The following is a 23,028-nucleotide window of genomic DNA, read 5'->3' as shown; positions in this document are numbered from 1 at the left end:
GATGAAATTCGATTTTGTAGCAGAAAAATTAGTTCCTGTTTATAGAAGGATTAATGGTTCCCCCTCTATTTAGCATGTGCCCACTGGCAGGGCTCTCTGCTGGGTCCTGAGCATTTGCTGAGACAATCTGTTCCTTTGGCTTTCTCTTACACGAGGGGGTTTTTTTTGGTTGTTTCATTAATATCCCCCGCTTTTCTTCTTTTCCCTGCTCACTATGGGGGAACTTGGAAAGAAAGAAGGGTGGAGAGAAATAAGAATGAGCTCTGAACGCTCGTAAAGAAAAGCCTGTGTGCTTGGTACTCATAAAAATGTGCACCTCTCCACGAAGGAGGAGAGAGCTTGTTTCACCCTTCTCTGGGCAAGGCACTGAGTTGCAGAAGGCAAAGCAGCCAAAGCGAATAAAGCCTCATACCAATTTTAACCTAACACTTCGCTCAGCGGGGTGAAGAGCCTTACGAATGTTTAGGTTTGAGCTGCTGTAAAACCTCCCCTTCTGTAAAGCGCGATCCCTTGGATTTAGCGAAGCTACATTATTAATAAGCATCAGGGGTTTAGAGAAACAAAGGCTGGAGGGCAGGGGGGGGAGCCTTATTTTAGGAAAGGGGCCAAGAAAGACAAGATGTTTAGGAGGGGGAAGTATCGACACCCTTGGAATAGAGAAAGTGTCGAATGCCAGCTGCAGAGCGCCTAAAAGAATGAGTGTCTCCGATGCTTTTGTCTCCTTATATGGTAAAATGATAGAGAGGGGTTTCACTGGGCTGGGGAAGGCAGCAGCCTCTTTCCACACAACACTGACTGCAGAGCTGAAATCGGAAGAGCTGCTCTTGGCAGGCAGTGGAAAGCCCCGGCTCTCTGAGCAGCTCTCCTCTGCAAGCAGGCCGGTCTTGCTCTTTACACATTCGTTAATGGATGTGACCCCCTGTCCCTGGTCCAGGAGGTGACATTAACTGCCCGCTACTGCTCTGTAAGTAAATATCCCTTTTTTTCCCCTCCCTCCCCGCTACCCACGGACTGTATCTTTGAAGGTGTTGCTTTAAACAAAGGGTGAAGAGAGGAGGAGAGGGTTGTTTAATGCCCCAGTGGGTTGTTGGGTAAGGATGCGAGGAGAGAGGCTGCTGGTCCCCCTTTCTCCTGAGTGCATAGTGAGGGGTGCGAAGAGGAGAAAAAAGACAAATTTCTTATCAGAGCAATTACCGCTGCGTGTCTGTCCGTAAAGTGACACATCAGCGAGCTGATGAGGCTCTGGGTCATTTCCCGTGTAAATATATGTAATGACTGTATTATGTTGCATGTGTAATCCACCAGGGAGGTGACAAAAAGTAAAAGATGGGGTCTTTGATTCCTCACACCTATCTGCACACTCCTGCTGCCGAGCTCAACAAAGGAGCATTTTTGCACCATAGCAAGAGCAGATGCACATGAAACAAAGGTAGCCTTTCCTCTTTGCAGGCAAACACTGTGGATAGATTGTGTATGGAGAAAACAGGGAGCCATCAGCATCGTATTTATTCTTTTTTACATGGAGAGAATAAATTAGAATGCAAATCCCAATTAATAGCTCTGAATTTCTTCTTTCCGTGCTTCTCTCTGCATGTGTGTGCAGCCACAATAACCCAGGTCCTTAATGTATGCTGTCTAACATGGACTTCACTATGTACATAATAAAGGAAATACTAACTTACATTGTTTTAATTAATGGCTGTTCTAAACTTTCTACTTCCCTAAAGTGATACAGCTTTTATTAGTTCACCAGATACCTGCATATTTCAGCTTTGTTGTCTACAGAGACACACACATAGTCACAAGAAAGCAAACCTTATAAAATCTATATAGCAGCAGTCAGTCTGTTATTGTTACTCCCCCGACTCCTATCTAGAGGTATATTAATAAGAATGCGGATTGCTGATTGACACTGAGATTGCCACAGTCAGTGGTTATAACATTTATTGTTGGCTGTACATATTTGTACACTGTCTTAAACAGGAATTGTCCCAGAAGGGCTGTGTGTTATTAGATACTCACACACATCCGAATGTGAAGGGATGTTATGCCTAAGGTTGCCAGTTGCTTTCTGCTATGAACCCGATTTTCACCAGTTCATAAATTTACAGGACTCCCTGCTTTCTGGCTAAAATCTTTTGTGCCTTTTATCAGCCAGATGGTAAGCTTCAAAAATTATTGCTTCAGGCACTTGAATTTGGAAAGCAGAAAAATAGTACATTTTTTAAAATTTTCTAAAAATATCCATTTTCTGCCCCTGTACATGTAACTGGGAAAGGATGCACTCTAAAGGCTGCTCCGTCCATAGAACCTGTGTATATTCTTGACCACATTTGGAGAAAAAAAATGGTTATAAAGTACTATATTTATTGAAAACTCAGTTCCTAACACTGTCATAGTGGCACTACTGTATCCAAAATCTGACCAGAGCACCAATAATTCTATCTTTTATCCTACCCATAGCACAGATAATGGTCTTTGGCTTCCAAGCCAACACGGGGTTGAGGTGAGCAGGGCAGCTGAAAGTTCACAAACCACTATTGCTGAGAGCAAAAAGTCACCTGGAGTTCCCACCTGACGTCTCCATCTGACTAGCAGGCCTGAGACTGGGGATGGACCAGTTCTTGAGGTCTTTTGAGAAAGCTTAGGAGATCACAAGATAGCAGGAGGGCTGAGGTAGAATATACTTATTTTTGCTTCCCACCATTCTGCAGAACGTGCTCCCATGGGAATCAGTAGTGCTACACATGCAGGCACCATGTAGTCACTTCTAGGCCGTTGGGTTTTATAGCAAAATATTACTAATTTTTGTGAGATCACTGTTACCTCATAGGAGTGGCTATACTGTGTCAGACCTTGTTTGTATATGCAAAGGTCCTGCCATGAAGTACATGCATGTAATGGTGATTCTTGACTAAAGTATGCAGGTACAGATAAGGCCCCATTTCCTACCAACAACTAAACAGTTTCTTAAAGATGCCGAGGGAAGCCTGTTCGTACAGATATCAGCACCCCCAGATGGCACACCTTGCATTAGAAAAAAATCAGACAACTCCTTCAATCACACACAACACTGTCCTCCAGTATCCCATCACGCTTTAAACATCAGGAGCCAAAAAAAAATAAAGAAGTTGGTGACAAAGTACAACTCCTGCAATCGAAAGGGCTGGTGACAGTTTGTGGTGCATTGCACTGCAAATTCAAAGTTTTTATGCCAAACGAAAGGGATAAGGAGGGCTGTAAAGACCTATATTCACTTGCGTGACTCTCGGATCAGTTCTCTAAGGCATTGAGCCTTGAGCCCCAGAGCCAAGCAATATCAGACCTGCTGTTGTCCTCACCTCCTTGCCTCACCTCACAAGGGTCAGGTCATTCAGAACTAAGGGAGGGTCAGATAAATGTTAACACCATCAGTCAGAAGAAATGGCTTCCTCTCCATGAAAATCAGGCTGAAAACTGAAGTAATGCCTGTTGCTCCTGGCCAGCACACTGCCACGCTTTCAGGGTCTTCACAGACCAGTTACGTGCAGGTCTGAGGCTCATTTCTCTGATAGATAACTCAGTCCTGAGCATCTTCAGAGAAACTCTGGATGGTGTAGTGTTGTAGGCAGTCACCTTCCCTCACTTGGGTACTGCTTCAGAGATTAGGGATCTCATAATTTGCATTTTTAGACTGATTAATTCTAATTGTGTAATTCTGATATTTCATTTACATATGCACAGTTATTTGTGATGCAGATTCACCCCAAGTGAGGGTGTGAAATGGCAGGGTAATGACAGGTTTCATGGAAATAAATCTTGGATACACTGACAGCCACTGAAGTGTTAACATTCCAACAATACTAATTAGCTATATATACAGAGAGAGTTTGATTAAAAACCACTGGAGGCTCCTTTTAAGGCTGAATATCAAAATACTCATGCCAGGTGAAAAATGTACTGTTCTAATTTTGTTCCTTTTCACATACTGTTCTATATTATACTGGATAATACTAACTAGGCTGCTGAATGGCTACTGTACATATAGTAAGATGCTGTAAGAGGAACATAGGTGAGCATAACACTGGCATAGGAGTATTCATCTCTCACTTTCACAGCAAATTTTCTACTTTAAAGTTGCAAATATGTCAACCACAGCAGAGTAAGGCCTAAGGTTGCACTTTTGGTGGAGGCAGGTAGTTCCAAACCCTTGGCAAGAGCAGGCACAAGGGCTCAAAACCCATCACTCTTTAATTCATCTTGCACAATAAAAGTAACAAGTTGCATGAAACCATAAAATACCTGTAAACATTTACCTAGCTCTATTTTGTCATTGCTCTGAAGCACTCTTGAGATTTAGAACAAAAGTATCTTTAGAGAACAGGATCCCACCTCTGATGGATTCTCTCCCTCCATACTCTGCTGTGCATCTCTCCATGGTGGACACAACGTCTTCCTCCTTCCATTAGAAAGGCTCTCACCCACAAAAAGATGGCCTGTGTCCATGTCCCCAGGCTCTCTGTGTCTTTCCAAGCTTGCTCCTGCATCTCTCATGCACCACAGGTACTCTGACTCAACATCAATAGCCAATCTCTGCTCTCTGTGTCCATTCTCCAGCCCCAAACCCCAGCAAACAAATTGGACCAAACTGGTTTCACTCAGGTGTAATCAGCCTATTCTGCTATGATGTGCCCAGCTGAGCAGGTACCTCTAAGGTTCACGTAGCCTCCTCTGCCATGTTTTGGAAAGTCAATGTCACAGCAGCAGAGCAGAGAAGTGTGGATGCCTCACAGCCCTGGGGCCGTCATTGCTACAGCAGTTTTATACAGTACCTGAAAGAGGTACATTAACTGATCCTCCCAATCACCATGCATGCCAATCATCTGAGATGGAAAGGGGCTTTGTGGTGTTGCCTCTGTAAACAGAACCAGACAAAGAGACCCAGAGCTCTTCTGCTAGAGGCCAGGACAAATAACGAAGCACCCCTTCTCCATAGGTTCCCCCCAGTTTTGCTTCTGTCCTTTCTAGAAAGGAAGAAACATAGAATATGGGGGATATTGTTCTGGTTTTGTGCCCTGGATTGTATTATGCAGGATTTAAAGAATATAGGAGAATTCAGAAATGTCACTGCGTGGTAGGACATGGCATTTTCTGGGTATTTTTATTTCAGTGTCTAATTTCTTTGGGATTAGCAGTGCTCCTGTCAATGACAGAAAGCAAATCCTTTCTGGAATAAACAAACCTCCATTAGTGTTTAGTGTCCGCATTCATTTAGCTTATACATTATTTCTGCAGGGTAGGGCCAGCGACAACATTTTTTTATTAATCTTACACTATTTTTCTCCTTTATCATTTTCTGTTATGGGTTTAAATGGTTTTATTAGAAATATGAATTTCCGTGTTTAAGTAATATCAAGTATTTGATCTTTCTCTTTGAGTAAGCCTTTGCTTATTCTGCAAGAGAAAGAAGGAAGACAGCGGTTTCAAAAGCCTTTAAAATAGAAAATAAGAGCAAGCCTTTCCGCTTGAACTGTGCTCTTCCTTGCTATGGTAGATTTAGGAGTCATGCTCCATGTTATTTCAATAGGCTCCTTTTGCAACTAAAATGTATGCAGGAATGCTGGTAAGACCATACATCCTCCAGTCATTTCAATACCAACCTCAGATAATCCTAGTGTAAATTGCGTGGCGTAGACTTTCGAAGTGTCAGTGCTCAGTTCTTCTGTGGCCTCTGGAGTTACTGCCACTGGTGTTTGTTCTACCACTGCTGGAGTGGCTCTAAATCGAGCAGAACCTTTTTGATTGCCAAACACAACAAACCACACAGAAACCACAACTGGAGTGTTCCTTCTCCACTACTATAACGAGAATTACTTTAGCCGGGTGCATGAGGAGCCTTACCACACAAGAAACATTTTCTGGTGGTTTATTATTATTATTAATATGATGTTAAGGAAAACAATCTTAAATAGCAGACTATCCACTTTCCTATTCATGATAGGCTGACTGCGCAATCCAGACAGGAATCAGGTATGCTTTGGTTATCCGCACATGTTAATGCAGTCTGTCTGCTCAGAAAATTGCTCTAAAGTACTTAAAAAGAGACACCGGAATGTTATACCACAGGCAAGATAAGTCAACCATGTGCAAGGAAGCTGAGTTGCTGGAAAAACCTGTGATTTTGAAGGATGTTTTAAGGTAACTTTAAAAAGTCCATTCAAAACTAAACATTTTTAAATAGCTTTTAATATTTAGCACGTATATAGAAAGGCCTGAGTGGGATAATCAGGAAGAGATTTGCTTACTTGGGTTTGATTTTTATTGGTTTCTATTATTACTGTTATGTTCAAATATCAAACGAAGTTTTCCTGGCTTTTGCTGGGGAACTTCTAGGACATCTGTGAATATCTACTCTCAGCTTAAAACCTTCAGAAGCAGCAATGATCATCTCTGTAATTAGATACTTCTGATATCCTGACTTTAATATGGACATTGGTAAAGCAATCTGTGCTTGTTAATAGGGCTCTTCCGATAAAGCAATGACATATGACACTATAAGGCCTTGATTTCTTGAAGACAGGGTGCCAAATTCTTTTGTTGGGCTTACTGCAGGATTATTCTTCCATAGCATCAACAAGAGAAAAGGCTTCTACTTTCTTCTCAACCTAAAAAATTAAAGAGTGCAGCCACATTTGTCTAAGCATCCTTGTGTTATTTACAAGCTTCACATAAACCACAGATCATGGGATACAGGGAAACCAAACAACTTGTCCCCTACTGTAATCATGACTACCCTTTTTAAGGACCTACACAAAGACAATGGTATGAACAACAGTCGTAGTAATAATCTTCAGTGTCTCAATAACCTTGCAAAAGTATTTTCCTTCTCTTTAGTCAAGAAATGCACCTTGACTCAGTGGCAATCCATTAGAATCATAGAATCGTTTTGGTTGGAAAAGACCTTTGAGATCATTGAGTCCAACCATTAACCTAACACTGCCAAGTCCACCTCTAAACCATGTCCCTAAGAACCTCATCTACACGTCTTTTAAACACCTCCAGGGATGGTGACTCCACCACTGTCAGGGACAGAGGGTCTGTGGAAGGAGAAGAGTGGCTGGTTGGAGTTCCTACAGGATAAGCTGTGTATCATATGCTTCTAATGACTTGGTTAGCTTTTGCATTGACCTTCTTTAGCATATGGGAGCAAATGCCCTTCTGTGGCCCGTGGAAGGAGACATGGCTGCTCTGCATCAGCTGGCTTGGCTCCCCATGGCCAGGAGCCTGCTGCTGGAGGGTCAGAGGTCCAAGGAACACCTGCCCTGTGGCCAGCTAGACCTCCAAGCACTCAGGTTCCCTTTGTTCTCCTCTCCCTCTGCTCTGTCACCATGCTATTTGTGGGCACTCATCCCTCCCATGAATAAAAGCATAAGCTATATCTGCCCAGACAAAGAAAGAAGGCTACTGCCTCTTCATGTGATTTAGTAAATTTAAATACACAGGGTGCATGCTTTGGATGTTTGTGATGCACATCTATTCCAGCTAACTCCTGAAGTTCAGGTGAACTCTGTATGTTGCTTCTTTTTTTCTTCTTGTCAGTGCTACTGGTAAATCGTCATTGTTTTTTTTTCCTAAAGTAAACTAAAAATAAATAAAATTAGCTTCCCCCCCTCTCCCCTTGCATGGCATCATGGCCTGATTTGGAAAAATGATTAGCTCTTAGAAGAGTGGCTTGCAGTTGCTGCAACGAGATGATAGATAACAAATGTGGCAATAGCTGCTAAGTTACAGGAAAATAATCGCTTCTTGCCAGAAAGACAAGCACAGTTTGAACTGCTAGTTCATAGTTGCAAAGGATATCATAAATCTTTGCATTTTAGCCTTTGGAACATTAACATAAATTGTTTCCAAATGCTCTAGACCTGCATGGCTTATGTCACTGGGTTTGCCAGACACAAATCTTCCTTTCTCAAGGGAAGGAAAATAAACAGATAGAAAATTCTCGGTGTGCGCATTTCTTCTTGAAAAAAGTCAGGTGGGAGAAATGTGTGTACACCATGGAGGAAGATGGGTGTCTCCGAAGACCTTTTATTTCCTGTGCAGGTGGTGAACAGAACATCCTGCTCCAGGGGCACAGGTAGAGCCCCAGCCCTATTGACTCAACTGGGGTCAATAGCAGCTCCTCCTTTGGCATCTACAGGGGCTTAATGCCGTGTCTCCACATACTGTTACAGCAAGAGATCAGAGCTTCACTTCGCTGAATAAACTAAACTACTCCTACATTTTTTAGACAGTTTCCCCTTGGCTTCTTTCTCTCTCTTGTACGTGTGCATCTGCACCTCTCGGTGTTCAGTGCTCCCTAAGAGAGGTTGAAACTAGAGATGCACAGGACATCTCGTATTAGGCTTGCAGGCATAGTTGAAAAAGCAGGCAAGATGTGAGAGACCTAGCCCCATTTTCCAGGAGTCAATACTGTCGTGGGATGGGAGAACACTGGATAATTTTTTAACGACATTATAAGCCTTAATTTTTATGAGGTAATATGATAACTTTAACAATGACTGCTAGTAAGATGAGACTGAGCGAACAGGGGAACAAGAGGAAAGAAGCATAGTTTTTAAGTCAGCCTGCTAACTTTAAAGTAATTTTCATGCCAGTTCTTACATCCTGGGAGACACAATGTGGGTAGTGGTAACATTTGGCGTAAGCTGTAACTTCTGGGCATAGAATCATTTTGGAAATGGAAAGCTCTTTTCCTTTTGGAAATATACTTGTTACGTCTAATGTTGTAGGAGGAAGACTGTATGGCAGAAAAATCAATTTGTCTTTCTTGATAATGCTGGAAGCAATTTGAAAAAGCATAAGATGACTACTGTGATAAAATCTTAAGAACTTTTTGTACCAGAAAGAGGTGTAATAAAGTAGAGCCTCTGGCCCACAAAGCTTTACAGTCAACAAGTATCAAACAAAAGAGGAAGAAATAAGACTCTTTTCAGTGGTGCCTAATGATAGGATGAAGGGCAATGGGCACAAGCTGAAGCACAGGAGGTTCCACCTCAATATGAGGAGAAACTTCTTTACTCTGAGGGTGCCAGAGCACTGGAACAGGCTGCCCAGAGAGGCTGTGGAGTTGCCTTCTCTGGAGACATTCAAAACCCGCCTGGACACATTCCTGTGTGATCTGCTCTGGTGAACCTGCTTTAGCAGGTGGGTTGGACTACATGATCTCCAGAGGTCCCTTCCAACCCCAACCATTCTGTGATTCCATGATTTAGATCAATGGCAAGGAAATTGAATTGCAATTTGTGTCCATACACAACCCTGAATATCTTCTTTTTTTTTTTTTTTTCATTAAAGCCTCAAGCAGTACATAAAGCCTGCACTGAGCTATGCATGATTTTTTTATGCGACAGAAACAAACGGACTGGTCATGTAAAGTACCATGTGTAGAATGTAGAATGTGACAAGCAAAAACATTGTTCAGTATGATTTCATATGTCTTGTTTGTAAGACAACAGTGAAATGATTTGTTTGATATTCCTGCTAATTTTTCTGTAAAGAGGACCCATAATTACTTGAGATTTAATTTTCTCCAGAGGAGGAAAAAACTGTCAAATATCCTCAAAATGCTACACAGTAGATCATGGGATCCAATCCAAGGCCCAGATCTAAACAGCCTGGAATTTGGGATGCTTCACCCCAAATTCCAGCTTTCTGAATGAAACCACATGAACCTGAATTCCTAACTTTAAGAGATATTGGATCTGAAACTGGTCCCAGATCTAATAAAAGATTCACGCAACTAAAACCAAAACGCAAACTTTCCTTTCTTGTCTTTCGATTTCCCAGGTCTCTGGAGTTGTGCCTCAAAATCCACCCAGAGCTGCACCCTCCGTGTCTTAACAGAGTGGAGCTCACCCCTCAGGCTGTTTGGAACGTAGAAATCAGGTCTGGCTCTCCTTCCTCAGGGTGAGGGGGACAATCCACTGCGACAAACTTGGAGTACATTTAACAAAACTAGATCCCTTTCAGGATAGCGAGGCAAGTGCCTGGGTATTTTCTAAAATAGTGGCAGTGACTATTAAATAGTTATTAAATAAATTATTTTAAAATTATCAAAAAGTTAAATAAATCATTTAGTAAATCTGTTAAGAAATGCTTGCCTCTGCTCTTGTGGAAAGCACCAAGAAAGTAATACAGCACCCAAGAAGAAACCTCCTGTGACCAAGAGACGGGAACATCTATTTCTAAGGGAATAGTCCTGCTTTCAGTCACAAACTACTTCTATATTATACATTTAGCAGCTTTGGATGAAGGACAGAACTGGTATAAACCTGTAAAGGAATAACACTCTGTGGTTTTTTGCTTTTACACACGTTGACTGCAGAGAAATTTTTTACTCTTTGGTATCACACATCTACTTCTAATTCAGGGCTGGAAAGAACTAATTCTGAAGAGAGGTGAAAAATGCAAGTTCATAAATGGTTTCTGCTCACAATTTAACTTAGTAATAATGCAAATTTACCGTGCAACTAAATCGTATCGTTTGGTAAAAATATCTAACACAGTCTGGTAAATAGTGCAGATTTCTGTCATAAACACAGACTATTTGGACAAAGCTGTCAGTCCTCTCAGACTCAGTCATTCATATACACAACAGTTTATACTGGTCTGACTCCATTAATTTGCTGAAATTACTCCTGGAAGGAAATTAAGTCCTCTGTATTTCTTTCATGGGAAGTAAAAATGTGTTATGTAGGTTGGGGGTGTAAATGGCTTCAGAACAGAGGGGAAAATAAATGCACCATCATCTTCTAAATATTGTGGTAAATACTGCATATCTGCCTCAAAAGGAGACCAGCTTGCTGGGTGCACGTATTACGGAAAGTTCACGCTGTACCAGCCCTGTTTCTCCCTCTCTTCCCTTACACTTCCATTGTGAGGCACTGCTGTTGGAGACAGGATAGAGAGGAACTTTGGGTAGTCATTGCACTTCTCTCTTCAGCGTAATTCTTCTTACTTTTCAGCTTTTTGTTATCAGTCCCTATGATCCTGTCTACTCCTTAAGGACCAAGAGCACCTAACATACTCCCAACTCCCCTTTGGTATAACAAAATGAGTCAGTTCATCCCCACATCATCTGTAGGGTCAAAACAGCTGGACTGCTACTCCTTTTGGGTTGGCCATGGCACAGATGACCAGCTGTAGGGGTTATTCTTCCAAGCACGTTTTGGGGGTTGGTAGTTTGTCTCACTTTCTTCTTTAGTAGTTACCTGGAGTTCAAAAGACCTTCCAGGAGCTGAGAGACCATATACCCTTAGTCTGTGGTAGTCACCACACAATTCAGCAGTTGACAGAGCATTAAAAATAAAATAAATAAATAAAAAGCTTTCTAGACTTGAAAACAAACTTTGCCCATTCAGACTGCCCTAAAATGTTAATCAAAACCCAAATACAGGGAATACAAGGTAGCGATAAAAACTGAAATCCTGGAGGAGAACACAGGATTTCAGAATGTCTGAAGGGCGACTCCCACTGCCAGGAGAGGACAAACTCCAGAATCGAGCAACCTGCGCCAAGAACACTAAGCAAGTAACTACTTTTTGTTTAAAACTGAGAGCTGAAGCTGGCAAAAGGACTGCAGCTGCTGTAAATGTCACTTGTGTGTGAAAGAGGTAGCCAGTTACGCCATTAGTACCCAAAGCATTTAAGGCTTTATAGATCAAATGCAGCTTAAAGAGGGGGATCAGATCTGGCAGGCAGTGAAGATCATACAGTCCAGGTGGAACGTGCTTTCTGCCTGGGAAATTCCCCTTCCAGAGCAGGCAGCTATGCCCTGCTCCAGCTGTAATGTCCAAACAGATTTCAGGTGCAACATGCACTGCAAGCCTCAGGTTAAGAAAGAAGGCGATGTCTCCAATGAAACCTCAAATCAATTGTCCCAGGTGATAATGAACATTCATGCAAGTAATCAAACGCATTTGTGTCCTTGTTGTTTGTGTGTGCATCCAGAAAATGCTAAAGACATTACAAGACATGAGGAGCAAAATGCTGTTATCCCTAATTCAGACAAGCTGATGTATTATTTGCAGCTCCTTCCACTTGCTTTCCCCCATCGGTAATCATCGTCTGACATTCGCCTGAACCAGGGTAGCTAGACCTTGTTTGTGTCGCTGTACACCACAGCTGCTGGATAACTCATTCAGCTGCCTCAGAGAAGAATGAGACATACAATCACCACCCCACATCTCAGAATCACAGAATCACAGAATGTTAGGGATTGGAAGGGACCTCAAAAGATCATCTAGTCCAATCCCCCTGCCAGAGCAGGAACACCTAGGTGAGGTTACACAGGAAGGTGTCCAGGCGGGTTTTGAATGTCTGCAGAGAAGGAGACTCCACAACCTCTCTGGGCAGCCTGTTCCAGTGTTCCGTCACCCTCACTGAGAAGAAGTTTCTTCTCAAATTTAAGTGGAACCTCTTGTGTTCCAGCTTGAAGCCATTACCCCTTGTCTTACTGTTGGTTGTCACCGAGAAGAGCCTGGCTCCATCCTCATGACACCCACCCTTTATATATTTCTAAACATACATGAGGTCACCCCTCAGTCTCCTCTTCTCCAAGCTAAAGAGACCCAGCTCCCTCAGCCTTTCCTCATAAGGGAGATGCTCCACTCCCTTCATCATCTTTGTGGCCCTGCGCTGGACTCTCTCCAGCAGTTCCCTGTCCTTGAACTGAGGGGCCCAGAACTGGACACAATATTCCAGATGAGGTCTCACCAGGGCAGAGTAGAGGGGAAGGAGAACCTCCCTCGACCTGCTGTTAACAGTCCCATGCACAAGCAGAGATGGAGGGTTGGTGTATCACTGCACTGCAATGACTGCCAGACATCAGCTCATAGAGAATGTAGAGAAGGAAGGAGCAGAAGCACGTAACAGTGATACCTAATAAGCTGTGCATGACTATGCAATGCAAACTTTTCTTTCTTTATGGAGGAGATGGTGCTTTATGGAGGAGATGGTGCTCCTTCTGAGGATAAGCTGGCTCATCCTTTTAACGTACTTGGGTTCCACCATCCCCTACATAGACAGCTTCTTACTTTGGACCTATTGGTGAAATCCCATTCCTCTTTCTCATCTCTAACACCAGCTCTGGTCAAAGACAGATCAGTGGAAGGCTAAAGTAGATGGGCTACTGTCATAACCCAGCACTGCAAAATTTATCATCCAGTTTCTTCCTATTCTGTTGATTTATCTGACTGAAAGTTGAATTAAAATTGAGGTACAATGTGATAAACCAGAACTGATAAACCTTTTTTGGGGACTGGGTCGTGTGTAGCTCAATCTGACATCTGCCTATTTCTGTCTTTGTGACAGGATAGCTGGACTCCAGACAGCAACATGACTGAACGCTTTGACTGCCACCACTGCAAAGAGTCCCTGTTTGGTAAGAAGTACATCCTGAAAGAGGACAGCCCCTACTGCGTGAAATGCTACGAGAACCTTTATTCCAACACCTGCGAGGAATGCAAGAAACCTATAGGTGCTGACTGCAAGGTATGCCAATGTCTTGTTACAGAAATCTTGAAAGAGTAGCTTGGATAGATCTGAAACATGGTGCTATCACCTGGAAGAATCCAGTTTTACAGCTACTTAGGGGTTTGGTTTGGTGGAAGAGCATGTTTTCTTTGCTCCTGTATCTGCTTTTCGCCACTTCACTTGGAAAATCCTTTTTATCAAGCATGTTATAATAATAGAAGTAGAACACCCCTCTCTTCCTGCAAGGCATAGAATGATCTCATCACCTGATGTTAGAAAGTATCTCTAACTCATTAGAAGAGGCCAACTGAGATCTGGAAAGGTGGCAGATGATTTTGCCTACCTTTGGGTCAGAGGGAACTAAACCACTGCTGGCTTTGCAGTGACCACAACTCAGTTGCCATCAAGAGACAAGACATGCTAAAGAAAATCTGCCAACTCCTGGACCACAAAAATCCGGCAAAAGTTGACCCACATAATAAGTCAGTCAGAACACAGAATAATTCGCCTTTTAAATACAGAATGATAGTGGAGTCTAACTACAGGTTGCAAAGGATAGAGCAGAGGCCTTGCTTGCTTGAGCTATTGCACAACCGCACCACATGGAAACACCTACCTGATACAAATAAGATGTGACCACCTGCATTTCTTTTAAATTAGCCAAAACAACTGGAGTTCATGCTGGTTTTACTCTGACTGAATGAATACAGATGATATTTGAGCCATCCAGTAAAGTGTGTGGTGGGCTGCTACAGATAAGGCTTCATCCAATATGCATCTTCCTTGCACAAAACTGACCTGTTTGAAGTTGACCAAGAGTTTCATTGGGAGATTGAGTTTGCACTAGAGCAGCAATCTGCATTGCATGGCCACGGGATTCTTGACTGGTATGAGGTCTGATGTTCGATTTGCTGCATTGCTCATCCATACCTCTGGAAGCACCAATTAGTCACTATCACTGATACTACCACTCCATGACTAGTTGAGAGATACAAAAATATATGCTTACTCAGATTGGGAGAAATAAATGTCTCATGTCTTCCAAATTGATCTATCCCACCCTAATGGCAAATCAATAGCAAAGCCACTTTCAGAAGCATTAAAAAGGTGAGAATGTTTCACCATCATGACAGGGAACTGGCAATAATCTGTAAAAGGGTATAAAACTGCCAGCTTTCCTACAGCTCATAAATATTCAGATTAGAGAAGAGATACAGCTGGTCTGACCTGAAAAAGCAAAATACTTCTGCCCCATTCCAGAATGCGCTTTTTTTTTAAGGTCTCTTTCTAATCCCCTGAGAAGATATTTCCATGTGTTGATATTCAAGAATTTAAAAACTTGGACCAGCTTCAACAAATCTCGGACAAAGTATTCAGGAATTAATCAGGCTGAACTTTTCAACTCAGATTTATGGATTTAGGGAGTGTGGGTGTTATTCGATATACTGCTTTTCTGTACTTTTAGGCAACACACACTCTGATAGCAGATAGAAACAAAAACCCCTAATTGTCTGCAATATAGGAATGTTTTATATATGTAAAGGACCAGAACTACATGCGGGAAACACAACTATAAGATAGTAAACGAAGATTTCCTAAAGAGCTATAAAGTGTGCCAGAAACAAATGTGTCCTTTTTTTTGTTTCTGTGACTGCTGTTTGTGCCTGTCTATGCCTTATGCTGCAGCTTTTGAATGTGTTGACCAATTTTAACTAAATTCTGACAGATGGGTAAAAGTTGCAAACTTACATTCCTGCAAGTTTTCCAAAAAAAAAAAAAATGTGGCTGGGTAGAAAAAGAAATCCTGTTAATGTCCCACTGAGAGGAAAACTAGAGTAGTTTTTCAATGACAGAAATAGACACCAGAGAACACATTTGCGAGAGCCCTTGTAAGTGCCTCAGCCACAAGATAAGTTTAAGTCAAAGCTTGTGCACTGTATGGCTGAGCATAATTCAACCATGAAACACGAAGTCACAAGAAATTATGCTTCTGCTCCTCATTAAACCATATATATATATACTCGTAAGTATATAAACGCATAATAGATATACACATATATACATACACAGACACATATGTATGTATTTTTATATATATATCTTTGTACACATTGCATTTCTATCTTCCCCTGAAAAAAGAAGACAAAAGGTACTGTGTTTAGGAATAAAACCAGTGTGTTTACTGCATGTACAAAATCGACTCCACGTTTATTTGTGTATTCTGATATAACCTTTATACAGCTGTAAAATTTGGAACTAAAACCTAACAGAGTGACAGTGTTAACAGAAAGGGTCACATCCAGGCCTCTGCATCTTGCAGGGATACCCATTTTCACATCCACATTACAACCTGAAAAGCTGCACCTAGCTGTCACCTCGGGTCCTCCTTTGCAAGTCCCTTCTCTGCCACCTTCTGCACAGAGAGTGCTGAACTGAGAACCCAGCTGCAGTTGAGATGTTTCCATTTTCACCCTGCAAAGAATTTCCTTCTTGAGCATGGCTATATAGTCTATGGATGTTTCCTAGGACTTCAAAAACATGAGATTAACAACTAGGATTAAAATTTGGAGCTCCTGATTCTTAAAGAGTGCAAAGCAAGAATTAGCTTTGATAGCAACTCACATACTTATTGGTCTGGGTGAAAATTACTCTACAAAACCAAACAAACAAACAAGCAAGAAGACTCTTCTCTTAGTGGTCAAGAGCAACTCTCCTACCAGTCCTCCCAATTAAAACCAGCCCTACTATAGCTGAAAGGGTTACACCAAAGTAAGACGTGTTGACAGGAAGAGAGGCAGCTCTCCATCTCTGACACTACTGTAGTGCATCAGCACTGGTGCACAGCATCATAGAATGGTTTAGGCTGGAAGAGACCTTAAAGATCATCTAGTTCCAACCCCCCTCCCATGAGCAGGGACACCTTCCACTACACCAGGTTTCCAAAGCCCCATCCAACCTGACCTTGAACACTCCCAAGGATGGGTCATCTACAGCTTCTCTGGGCAGCCCGCTCCAGTGCTTCAACACCCTCCTAGTGAAGCGTTTCTTCCTTATATCTAAACTAAATCTAACCTCCTTCAGTTTAAAGCCATTACCCCTTGTCCTATCACTACATGCATTTGTAAAAAGTCCCTCTCCAGCTTTTTTGTTGGCATCACTTTAGGTACTAGAAGGCTGCTATAAGTTCTCTCTACTCTCACGCAAGTTGAACTTAAGCCTGCTCAGACTCTAGTAATACTCCAATTTTGACAGCACTGGGCTCTGAGGGGGTCAAACTGATGCCAGATTTTCACCTAGTGTTTTAGCTACAGCACAGAGATCCCAGAAGAGAAACTGTCCTGAAAACAAGCTTTCTTTGAATCCAAATCAGGAGATAATTTGCTTCACTAGTTTTCAATCTTCCTATGGTAATTGATGGGTAACTGCAAATGTAACTGAGTAATAACCAATCTATACTTTATTTTAAAGAATGACAACATGTGCCTGATTGACACCTTTGGACTTAGGCCATTTCATTAACTGTAAACAATTCTAGCTGATGTTTATGAAACATTCAGAGACAGATTAAAAGTGTCATAAACTGAGTGGCAGGGGGCACTGGCAGGCAGTAGAAAAACGCAATGCGATTTCTCTTGCAGCTATTACACGTTATCCATTTGCCAACAGGTTCTAAACAAAATTTGTTCTTTCTAAAAAGAACTGGCATTTCTTTGACTAAATCCCAGGTGAATGCTCACCAGACCTACGGTTTCACGCTTCTTTCTGGAAATCCATCCATCATGTTCTCATTTGCTTAACTGTTGAAGTATGACTTTTTGTTGATTTTGGCTTTTTTAATAGTTTCCTTGCAGGGCCTATGGCACAGAAACCATCACAAATACAGGAAATACCTACAGTAATCCAGTGTTTAATGCAGTCCACAAGTTGGCCTTGGCAAGCAGGAGGGGGTGCAAACTCTCTGCAAAATGTGAGAATGAAATGAAAAGTAGATCGTGAGATAAAACTACCATGTCAGCACACAGGCCAAAAATTAATCAAAAGGGTTGGTCTTGCCCTCAAACTAAACAAAAACAACAAAGCCTCTAGTAATGTGGATCAGGAAAGGGAGAAAATACTTGTTTTCCAAATTTTTAATGTTTAAACCCTTTCCTGAGGTGCAGCACTTTTTCAGTGCATTACTGAACGTCAGACTAGTTGTTGTGAAGGGGAATGGTAAAAGAAACAGACACCTCCATCTCTTCCCATATGATTAAGGTTCTGGCTTCAGCACGATATCACTTATTCTTACCCTTTCTAAACATACTTTTCATAGGGAAGTAGCAGTCTAACATATTTAAATATTTTGCTACAGGGTGTGTATGGCTAAAATCTGCACAGCGTTTTGTTGTCATACCCCATTTCCTCTGCTCAGCCTTCTGAAAAGAGCATTGTGACAAGCATATAAAGTTACTCTTCTGGTAATAATCTCTCTAATCTCCTTCCTGTTGGGTCCCTGCTGAAAGCCAATTCAGGAGAAAAGGTAATACAAAATGGCTTAAGTTTACTTAGAAGACAACACACTTGCAGGATATGAGGGTCCTGTGCTTAACCCAGTTACCTGGTAATTCTAGTCTTAGTGCTTTCCTAGTTTAAAAAAAAAAAAAATAAGTGATCAGCAGCCCCATCCTAGAGGCCCATGGTGGATCAAAACTGTACAGAACTATGGAGGAACTATCAAATGTGATTGTGCCGATGTTGAAAACAGTTATCTTGACAAAGTTTTCTTTGGGAAGGAAATAAGGAAAATAAGTGAAAATAAAATTGCTTGAAAAGCACATAATGGCTTTTCAAACCATAAATTTCAAACCCATTTCACAAGGGATAATCTTGCATACAAGTATTTTGGATACAAATAGGATCTGCATTAAGTTTTGCTTGCATCATATTCTCACAGTCAGTTATCTGAGTGTGTACAAAGCACCTCCACTTGGCCAACTCTCTGACATCTGCGAAACATCCCAGGATTCACTGCTCGTTTGCTTGTCCCAAAGCACGCTGAGCAGGAATTTTCAGCTAAGGCTGATTCTTGGACCAGGCTGAGAAAAGCACCCATTCAAATTTGAGTCATTTCAGGGACCGCTAATTGGGTTAGTTTTTATCTTCAAATGAAACCAGGTACGGGAAGGATTATTTTCCATGCTCAAAAGAAATGCAACTGAATTAAGTGTTAAATATTTCTCCCTACAAATTCTGCTGCAGAATTGAGTGCAGCTCTGCAGAGAGGCATTGCCTTCCTTCTCTTTTCACTTAGCAGCACATCTGGAACTGGTATGGAGCTCTCTGCACTTCAGCTGCAAAACTTGCGTACAGGACAGAGCGTGTCCATGAGCACCTGTGTGCATGCATCTCTGTATATGTAAACACTGTTCCACTTATCAAATGTCAGTCCATGGTAATTCTTCAGTCTCTTGCCTGTGCTTTATCTAACAAGTCTCTTATCTGTGCTTATGTGTGCTTTATCTAACAAGAGCACGTGGTTGTCAGTTTTCACAGACAAATGCACAGATCAATTGCAAAAAGAGTCATTCTCCAGATTTCTTTTAGGCAACATCAGAAGCTGCATGTAAAACTATAGTTAAAATATGTAGCACCAGGGACTAATTTCCCTCAGGCTGCAAAAAGTGGCTGGGAAGTCATGCTCATCAATATTTTAAGGATACACTCCAGTTCTGAGTCCACGACAGTAATTTTCTCTATTAGTTCTTCCTGGAAATCTACACGATAAATGGGAATTAGTTGTATATCACTTTTACCTTCTGCTGGAATAGATTTATTTGGGTTACAATCAGCTAGTGTAACCTAGAGCTCACAAACAGGGTAAACTTAATGCTCTTTCAGTTTAACTGAGGACCAGCCTAACAGTCAGACAAGCCTGAAGTCAGCTTTGCACATACAACTTCTCCAGCTTAGAATCTGTTCCAGATCAATACAGCCACAGCTTATGTACAAGCCAAGGGCTACCGTTAGATACACAACACACCAAAGCAGACCAAACCTGATGTCTGGTGACTTTATTACACTGATCTAAAAACAACCATGATGCAGAAACTGTTTCAACAGTACCTTGGACTTCCTTGCTTCAGATGTGATCAATTCAGAGAGAGAAGAAAATATCCATTTCATCAGTCTAATATTCTGCTGCAGGCATGTCACAGCCAGACATCTTGGATTCCCTCTACATTTCATCACAATGTCTGTTATAATCACACAAGGCAGCTCAAGGTCATTCAAGTCAGTCTGTATCTTGGGTACTTTGGGTTGTACCATGATGAAATATCTGCTACTTTCACCTAACCAGCTAGTGTCTATACAAGCTTGCCACCATAACTGACTCAAGAATTAAACCTTTCATCATTGACACTTAATCCTTTTCTTAAATACTCCTCTTCTAAAAGGCATGCACCTTCTCCAGGGTATAATTTTATTGATAACACAAGGCAGAACACATGCAAGTATCAGCATATGAATTCTGGAGATTAAAACAATAGCTTGCAGAGTATTGCAAAAGGAGGAGAAAGGCAGCAAGCAGAAAAGACACCAGATCCGTTGTCATTCTATTTTCTAGCAGGAAAATTTCACATTTTGAGCAACTCTGTTGGCTGTATGTTGTATTTTGCTGTTGAAAATACTATTCTCCTCTGAGATCAGATTTAGGTTATTCAACATCATTTAAATAAAAGGAAAAAAAAAAGTTAAATAACTTCCAAAGAAGGTGGGGTTTGTTGGGTTTTTTTCATTTTACTCTTAGAAAAGATGAAAATTTTGAGGTCAGAAGTCTGGGTTGTTTCAAAAAAGAGTTAGCTGAAACAAACAGACAAACTGAATACACAATTGTCTGAAAGCTGTGAAGTAGGAAGCTTAGATGTTCTATCTCAGAGCGCAGACTCCGAGGTGAAGGACACCTTGGGTACCAACCGTTACTCATGGTGATTGAAGAAACGTAGGTGAGCAGCACAGATGTCCAAACAAAATTCTTCATTGCACAGTCAAATTCTGACTGAAGTTACTATAGTTTAAGAAGTTACCACATATCAGCTGAGCTAGGCAAAATTATTTCAGTGTTTCCTGTTAGCTATTTATGACAACAAGGCTCCTGCAGACATAAAGCGTATTTATTTTAGGCTAACCTAAATACACAGCATCTTTTGCTTGTTCTGGGCTAAATCTGCACATGTGGAGTTACCTATGATTGTACTGACACAAAGCAGCTTAGGCCAGGTTGTTTAAACACTTCGTGATGCTTCAATTTACACAATTAAAAAAATCTGATACTCTACAACTCATTCTTTTCCTTCAGATAACCAGATTAATTCAGTGTTTGTAATTATCATGTAGTGGATCTTGAGCTAGAACCTGATACGTTATTTCTGCTGTATTTTTATACTCCCCATTCATGACAATACTAGCCCATCACTCTCCCACCTCAAACCACAGCCTATATATTTTGGGGTTGACACTCTTTCTCATAATGACCTAAGCTCCATTCTGTTGGAAGTCCAAAGACACTGTTCAAGTGTTACATAATTAGGCCACCTTAATTAAAATCTTAAAAGGCACAAGCCATCCCTTTAGGTCACAATTTTTAGGACTGTTTTGTTTTGTTGGTTGTTTGGTTGTTTTTTTTAAATAATAAAAATAGCAGTGCAGAGAGTATTTTTAATAGTCTGATGCCCATGCTAATCCATTGGCCAGAGTGTTCTGGATCACCAGCTGCAGGTACAATGTGGTCTCACCTTTCATTCTGATCCACATTTGAAACATCAGTAAACAAAAACACCAGAGTCAGTAAAATTCAGTCACAGTGGGGGGAAAAAAAAAAAAAAAAAAAGGAAGAGATCAGACCAATTCTGCCCTTGGTGTAAATCTGTTGAACTGAATAAATACCAGAAAGTAATTGGGAAAAGGATTTCTGTCCAGGAATGAACAGTTTCAAAGTGACCTAGAAATCAGCAATAGCCAAGACAAATAAGGGAAGTCTATTGTATCTATAAGGTAACAAATTTTAATCTGACTCGGAAACGTGGCTTTATTCTCAAAGGAAATACCTAAATGAAATTAGCTGTTTCTCTGCCGCATACAAAAAATTAAGGTTACCTTGAACTGAAAAAGGGTCAATAGTAGTCATGAGCTCTTCTTGGTAATCACAGCAAAATAAGTTCACCTCCATCAGAACATTTTGTTTTCTTGAGCTGTGCAAATGAGAGCCCCAGCTCCTGGCTGTGGTTCAGATTTGGATGTGCTTTACATTCTCTGAGCTTCCAGTTGTGCAAATTATTTATTCTGCTTACTCTGTGGTTTTGGATTCCTACAGGATCTGTCTTACAAGGAGCGTCACTGGCACGAAACCTGCTTCCACTGCTTCCAGTGCAAGAATTCATTGGTGGACAAACCTTTTGCTGCAAAAGAAGAACATCTGCTTTGTACTGATTGCTACTCCAATGAATACTCTTCCAAATGCAATGAGTGCAAGAAGACTATTATGCCAGGTAAAGGTGCTCACTTTTTGGACTAAGAAAAGATCAGGCTAAATATCAAGTCCAAAATCAGCAACATTTGTGACAATGTTTTTCCCTTACTATCTCTGATAAATCCTAGTGAACTTTGGAAAATGTAGTTGATGGTGCATTCTAAGTAATTTCCATGACCTGAACACATAATTTTCATAATGGATAATGATAAAAGTGTTCTTCGCATGGAGTGGATTACTCTTGAAAATTAGTAATTATTTCATTTAGCATTTTTATTAATGGGATTTATAATATGCTATAGCAGTATTCATTAAAAGGCTTTTGATGGCTGGACAACCAAAACTGATTTTTCTGTCCAATCTCAACTTTGTACTCTGTCTTGATTGGTTTCCACTGCTTGAAGATCAGAGGCAACTTGCAAATTTAACAGCTTACTTAATTCATGATTTTGCTTTTTTATGTATTTACTCTAAATTTAGCTCCTCCAATAAAAATGAAAAATTGGTCAAAGTGCCTCTAAGGTCTTTCTTGAGTGTGAAGATATGAAGAAACAGGAAAGAGCTATTTTCTTTTTCAACATGAAACATGAGTTTATAGTAACAGATTGCTAAAACTTCAGCTGCTCTTGTCAATACTATAGCATTCTGTGATGATTTGAGGGTTTAAAGTGGAAGGAATATTGGTCCAGACATAAAATATTAAAAGGCAATTTGAAGAATCTACATACGTGCTCCATAATGATCACTAGTTACTTTTTCAGTAAAATTTTTCCTTGGCTGGTTCTGACATTAGTCGTCTTAGACAAAAGCTGAAAACCTCAACGTTGTGCATGTAAGGTGCAAAAATGAGGGCCTGACCATGAAGTGGGACCTATAAATAGAAACAACAGTAATATTTAAAAGCAGATAGCCCTATTCATTCATGATTGAGTTTATGCATCTCCTTCTATCATTCCATGTGCACCGTTTTTTACCGATGCAGCACTAACAACTAACATGTTCTGGAA

The 23,028-nt window shown here is 41.0% G+C and overlaps 1 protein-coding gene across 9 annotated transcripts in view; it reads left to right on the top strand.

Moving 5' to 3' along the window:
• FHL2 (four and a half LIM domains 2) overlaps positions 1 to 23,028 on the top strand; it is a 44,199-nt gene that overhangs the window by 15,172 nt on the left and 5,999 nt on the right. For 2 of the 9 annotated variants that reach the window (XM_065638366.1, XM_065638387.1), the window contains exons 2-4: positions 9,829 to 9,927; positions 13,354 to 13,533; positions 21,866 to 22,040. In XM_065638366.1, the coding sequence (XP_065494438.1) occupies positions 13,378 to 13,533; positions 21,866 to 22,040 (331 nt within the window). In that variant the 5' untranslated portion in view covers positions 9,829 to 9,927; positions 13,354 to 13,377. Of the gene's footprint in view, positions 1 to 812; positions 965 to 9,828; positions 9,949 to 13,353; positions 13,534 to 21,865; positions 22,041 to 23,028 lie in introns of those variants that run through there. The other 7 variants (XM_065638409.1, XM_065638444.1, XM_065638376.1 and 4 more) reach the window with 6 other exon arrangements.

The sequence above is a fragment of the Caloenas nicobarica genome, chromosome 1 (assembly GCF_036013445.1).
Source record: "Caloenas nicobarica isolate bCalNic1 chromosome 1, bCalNic1.hap1, whole genome shotgun sequence".
In the NCBI taxonomy this organism is placed as follows: Eukaryota; Metazoa; Chordata; class Aves; order Columbiformes; family Columbidae; genus Caloenas; species Caloenas nicobarica.
The sequence above is the reverse complement of the archived record's forward strand: the minus strand, read 5'-3'. Positions and strand labels throughout refer to the sequence as shown.